Raw genomic sequence first — 6,089 nt, forward strand, 5'->3', positions numbered from 1 at the left:
TTCGTCTTAAAACTAATTTCTATGAGAATGGTGAGAAGACAGGCAGGCTATTAGCCAGACAACTTAAGCAAATGGACAATCAGAATGTTATTACGGCAGTTAAAAAGGATGATAAATTAGTTACATCTTCTTCAGAGATTAACACAATTTTTAAAATATTTTATCAAGATTTATACACGTCCGATAACAAAGTAAGTATGGATCTGCTGAGTACATACTTTGATAAAATGAAAATACCAAAAATCTCACAAGAGGGTAGGGACAAATTGGAAACTCCACTAACTGAGGCAGAAGTAAAAGAAGCTATCCGTGCAATGAAAACTGGGAAGTCACCAGGAATAGATGGATTCCCAGCAGAATTTTACCATAAATTTATAGATTTGCTATGTCCTTTTCTAACTGAAGTATTACATGAAGCCTTTGAATTTGGACGACTCCCTGCAAGTTTTAATCAGGCAGTAATATCACTAATTCCAAAAGGCGACAAGGATTTAACTGATCCAGGTAATTACAGACCGATAAGTTTAATCAATGTGGATTGCAAAATTGGTAAGCAGATTGTTTACTGGACACAATGGCTGAGAAGAGGTATCAGAACTGTTAGTGACCTATTTGAAGGGGGTGTTTTCATGTCGTATGAGGATATTAAAAATAAGTTTTGTTTAGAGGGTAACAGTCATTTCTGGAAGTATTTGCAAATAAGAAACTGTTTAAAAGGAGGAGTTACAATAACATGTGAAAGTAACCCGATAGAGAATTTTATGCTACTACCCCCATCTCTGTGCACAGCTGCGAAATGGTATAATATTTGCCCATGGATTAAAAATAATATAAATAAGAGCCTGAAAAAAGCATGGGAAAGGGATCTAGGGCGTACAATGGATGAAGGTACATGGGATTCTATATTGTCGAACAATGGATTATACATTAGGGAAGCCAGGGGGAAATTTATTCAATACAAAATTCTTAACAGATACTATTATACTCCTTCAAGGCTGTATAGAATAGGGATTGGTAGAGATGACTTGTGTTGGAAATGCCAACAAGCCAAAGGTACTTTGATACATGCCCTCTGGGAATGCCCGCTGGTTTTTCCAGTTTGGAACACTGTACTGAATTATTTGCAGGGGTGGACACTTTTTAACCTACCTAGATCACCTAAACAAAGGACAAAGGAGAGGTGCTGCAATTAAATAAACACCAGTTTAGAGTGTTAAGTACTGCATTGGTAACATGTGCCCGTGTCATTTTGGAACACTGGAAGGACTCCCATATTCCAACGCTTAAAATGTGGAAAGACAGAATGATTGGGAATGTTGCATGCGAAAAGATGCTGGGAAAAATACATCATGTGACGGAAGCTGCGCTGGAACAGTGGGACAATTTTTGCACCTACATGTCTACCTGACTTGGACATTTGAGCTTAATAGAACATATGTTAAAACCTCACTTGTTTTGTTTTGTTTTGTTGTGTTTTGTTTTGGGTTTTTTTAATTTTATTTATTTATTTATTTATTTATTTATTTTTGTTTGTTTGTTTTTGTTTGTTTGCTTCTTGCTTTTGGTTGCTGCATCTCTGTATTTGCTGTTATATAATGCAAAATCTAATAAATACTTGAATTATAAAAAAAAAAGAAAAGAAAGAAAAGTAATGAATGAAGTAATGTAGTAATAATGTGTCTAGTAATAAAGAACTTACAGCTTCAGATAGGTTAGAACGTTGCATGCAGACTGAGAAAAAATTAGAACAAGCTGTGTCTGTTTTCTGCAAGTTTCAACTGGGACTCTGCCTACATACGTGTAAGCAGTTTGGAATGACATGTGATTAATATCAGAATGAGTGGGAGCTTCTTCTTAAGTATGACACAGACATAGTTCGTCTCCAAGGCGTCAAATGATCTGTTTGAACTTTCATTTTATTGCTTTCTTTTGTTAATGTCCTCAAAAGCCACAGCCACTGAAAACCAAATCATTTAATGATTAACACGAATGAGGAAAGCGCTGCTATTCTCTGTCAAATTCATGTCTAACTATGGGCAAAGCATGTCGGGATGTTGAATAGTTAATTGCGTATTAAAATTGACATTTTTTTAACTTAAATTTGTCATTTCTTAAAATGTAAAGGGATTTACAAAAACAAAACTGAATTAAAAACATATTTTTGAATTCTGCATTAAAAAACTGATTTTTAAAAATAAAAAAGTCAAATAAATAAACAATACCTTCTTTTTTTTCTTTTCCACCAATCCTTTTCAATTTCATTTCGATGTCTTTTTGCATATTTTATTTCACAGCTCATTATTAAATTACGAAATATTGTATTTATATATGGAGGACTTTCCTGATCCTCCATATATAACCACCAAAATCATTGGGAGTCTTCTGTGTTCTGAATATCACCTGTGTGCTGCCCAGCGTATCTGAAGCCTCATGCTGGTCTCTCTGTTCTGGGACGTCTTCTGGTCTCTGCTGTAAACTGAAGCCCTCTGACTGTCAGGAGTCCTGACCTGCACACACAGGCATGGCCATTACCAAACATTGAAAACAGTGGATGTTCTATGCATGACTCGAGTTTTTGGTCACTGAAAAACACTCAGGTTTCCTGCACACAGACTTTACTGAGCATCTTCCTCAGATCATTCCAGTATGAAGGTCACCATATGAGATGACTTAATTAGTGGAAAAACACAGCTCTTATTTTGAAAGTTTAGTCACTAGAGCCCAGTATTGGCTATTTGCAGATATTTTGGTGTCTGCATTTATTGGGGGTCATATAATTAAAATTTAAGAAAGGAAAGAGGAGAAACACCCTTCAACTATGAGTGCTAATGTTGCTGAATGCCCTCTGACAGTCACACTCTGTGTCAGCAGCACGTATTTGGACCAAAAAATAAATCTAAAAGAACACACGCACACACACTCAACCATCAAATTTTATGTAACATCTTATCAGCAAAGACTCATAAAGATCACATTATTTTTATGGAGACTAGCTGACAGTGTAATTACTGTAAGATAATTTGTTCCTTAAAAGAAACTAAAAACAGAAGCAGTTAAAAACACTATTAGTGTAACCTGTCACATTGTGCTCTAACTCCAACTCTTTAGTGCACTGTGCTCCACAGAACGCAGGCTTACCACACAGTTGTAACATATTAACAGTTATTAACTTAAACTGTCACTTAAACTTAAACTGTCATTTCTGTGCACTTTGTTTTTTACACATGCATTAAATTAAAGTCGATTAGGTCAATTAAGCATTATAAGGCAGAAGGTGGGGGGTGGTTCCCTTTCTTTTTTGCTGGGAGTTGGCAACCCTATTAGTTAGGTTATTTAATATTTCTGCTAAGTTCTCTTTAAAATACCAGAATAGGAAGGATGGTGCAGCTTTAAGTTTATTAGATTGATCAGTTTTGCTGAACTATTAAATATTTTGGGTGCAGTGTATTTTTTTACATACAGGTGTAACAGAGTAGCTTTAGTTTAGTTTAGTTTAGTTTAGTTTTTTTAAACTTGAGTATGAACTTATACAAAATGCAGCAAGATATTAAAAAAAACGTTTTATTGATTATAAAATACGCTATATTGGATTTATATCGGTATCAGCAGATATTGAAATTTATGATATCGGTATCAGACATAAAAAAGTGGTATAGTGCCATCTCTACCATAGAGTGAGATCAACCAGACTGCATTAACTCAAAACACTCCTACCCTTCCCCATTTAAGAAGAAGTTTCTAACACATTAAATGAAAAGAAAGGCAACTTTGGAGATTCCACTCATTGTAAAACAAAACCTTATAATTCTGAGTCAATGCCGAGACCATACACATAAGAACAAGAAGACACCACAACCGAAGACTGCCGGGAAAAGTGGGTGAAGAACTTATTAAACAGGAACCTCCCTGAAACTGAAAAGAAGAAGCTAACCAAAGGACTCAATTTTGCCATTTCTCCACCACAGCTGCCCATAGTGGACCTTATCACAGGCACAGAAACAGCAATACGGACTAATAAATGAATACTTCCTCCATCTAAGGCTGCCATTTCCCTGTGCAAAGACCAAAACATCACCACATTACCAACTGACAAGGGGAAGGTGCATCATTGTTCTAAACTCAACTGATTATCACACCAAAATGACCACACTCGTCCTCAGTGACAACAACACCTATGAGCCCTTAAGACAAGACCCCAGAAGCAAATATAAAAATTAAGTCATCAGTTTGAGCTGTTTCACTGCATCCTCGGTATCTACAAGTAGGCATCACGGGGCTGTGTGGATTCAATAATATAGCCTAATACAACACATCGCACAGATCCATCGCTGTCCCTGAATTATTATTCAGCAACTTCCTGAATGAAAATTTATTCCACCCAAACCTCAGCCTCCTTTTTTTCTTTTGTGCATCCATCTCTGACTGCACGAAATGTCCGGAAAAGTGGACATCAAACTCGGAACACTATGCTGAGAAACAAAAGTACAAATGTGCAGATTACAGTTGTCTTTTCCTGCCAAACATCTACAAAACGCTTTGTGTGACTGAGTGGCACATGATCAACTCTCTTACCAAGTCTTGTGATACAAGATACATCCTCTTCATTTACACAAGGGTGTAACCTGCGGTTTTCTTCTGATAGGCGCAGCTTTCTTATACTTATCACTTCGTGCTTATGTGCTAGAAGCTAACTTTTTCCCTCAAAATACTATTTAGACTCTAACATCGAAATTTCGACTTTATTCTCAAAATTATTCATAATATATTTTTTTTCTTAATGTGGTCCCATTGCTCCCTCGTATTAAATCAGTATGAGTGTTTACTGCATCCCTGCTGCCGTTAAGTGGTAAGAGCTCCAGGGACAGATTAAGAAGCCTTTTATAAATGCTCGGAGAAAAGGCCGGAGCGGCGGGTGTCTGACACAGTAAATGTGGCCTGTGAAGGTAAATGATTTTATTGCTCCGAGTCTCTTAACAACCGGCCTACCAGCCCTTCAGAAAAAAGTAAAAATAAAACGAAGCTAAACATTTTTGCTTTTCGTAGCTTCGGCTTTCTCCTTCTTTGCTAACGTCTCGCGCACGTAGGTCTGTCGGGACGGTCCTGCACAGAGCAGAGGATTGTGGATAAATGCGCCATAACGTTTTTACAAACGCTGTTTAATTAAATTCCGCTAAACTGCGTGAAAATATCACATGGATAATCAACTGTTTATTTACATGTAACGCAAATATTTTAATACAGCGAAGCTTTTGTAACAGGACAAAAAAAAAGATACAGCATCAGCGGTCGACTGTTAATATCGGCAGCTTCAAAATGTAGCAAAGCACTGACCAGCAACGAAGGCTCAAGTCAGCTTACAGGCTGACCATTGTGTCCATATCGAACCAAACTGTATTTTACCCCCAACTGCTGACGCCTTTCAAACCAGCTTCTACTGTTTCGCCTCATTTCGTTATGACTCACCCTTCCATAGATATCCAGGAGCGGTCACGGTGCATCCTTCGCTCGAGGGTACATTATCACATCTCGAGATTCTGCAGCTTTATCACACCACCTTCACTGGTCGGTCCTACCGCAGGAGACCAACCAACCAATCAAATTGCGTAAAAGTCCCCATCATTTCCGTCTTTCGTAATAAAAGCCTCCCAACATTTCAGTGTCCCGTTAGCGCTACAAGCAACGGTAGCTGTTGGCAAAATTTGTCCACAAAACATGTTGTAAACTGAAATGCACAGTAAAATCCGTTAGATTTACTCTTAGAACAGTAGTAATGCAGATTTATAAATCGAGATAAATACACAGAACCAACTTTACAGGTTACACAATAAGGTTTAGGATAAATAAGCCACAGATGTAAAAGTGTAAATAAATCAGGAGAGAAACAGTAGATACATTTTGTCTGGGTGCAGGACTGGATCAATGAACTCACCTCACACTGGACTGGTGGACTGTGACCTCGGAATATTTTCAACACACTAACTGTAGTTTTTCTGAGTGAGCTTATGCTTTAAAGTACACACTAATTACTCAGCCACCTACACATTACACATGCAGGAGCTGCTTACTCATGGACACCCATATCATGAAGC

General features: G+C 37.4%; 1 protein-coding gene across 3 annotated transcripts in view; it reads right to left on the bottom strand.

The window, feature by feature from the left end:
- st3gal5 (ST3 beta-galactoside alpha-2,3-sialyltransferase 5) overlaps positions 1-5,596 on the bottom strand; it is a 48,559-nt gene extending 42,963 nt beyond the window's left edge. Inside the window, exons 1-2 of one of the 3 annotated variants that reach the window (XM_084939801.1) lie at positions 5,464-5,572; positions 2,401-2,507 (exon numbers count right to left, since the gene is read on the bottom strand). In XM_084939801.1, the coding sequence (XP_084795927.1) occupies positions 2,401-2,432 (32 nt within the window). In that variant the 5' untranslated portion in view covers positions 2,433-2,507; positions 5,464-5,572. Of the gene's footprint in view, positions 1-2,400; positions 2,508-5,463 lie in introns of all 3 variants that reach the window. The other 2 variants (XM_084939809.1, XM_084939794.1) reach the window with 2 other exon arrangements.
- Positions 5,597-6,089: the final 493 nt, after the last annotated feature.

The sequence above is a fragment of the Perissodus microlepis genome, chromosome 2 (genome assembly GCF_051167445.1).
Source record: "Perissodus microlepis isolate ML-2025 ecotype Zambia chromosome 2, ASM5116744v1, whole genome shotgun sequence".
Taxonomy (NCBI): Eukaryota; Metazoa; Chordata; class Actinopteri; order Cichliformes; family Cichlidae; genus Perissodus; species Perissodus microlepis.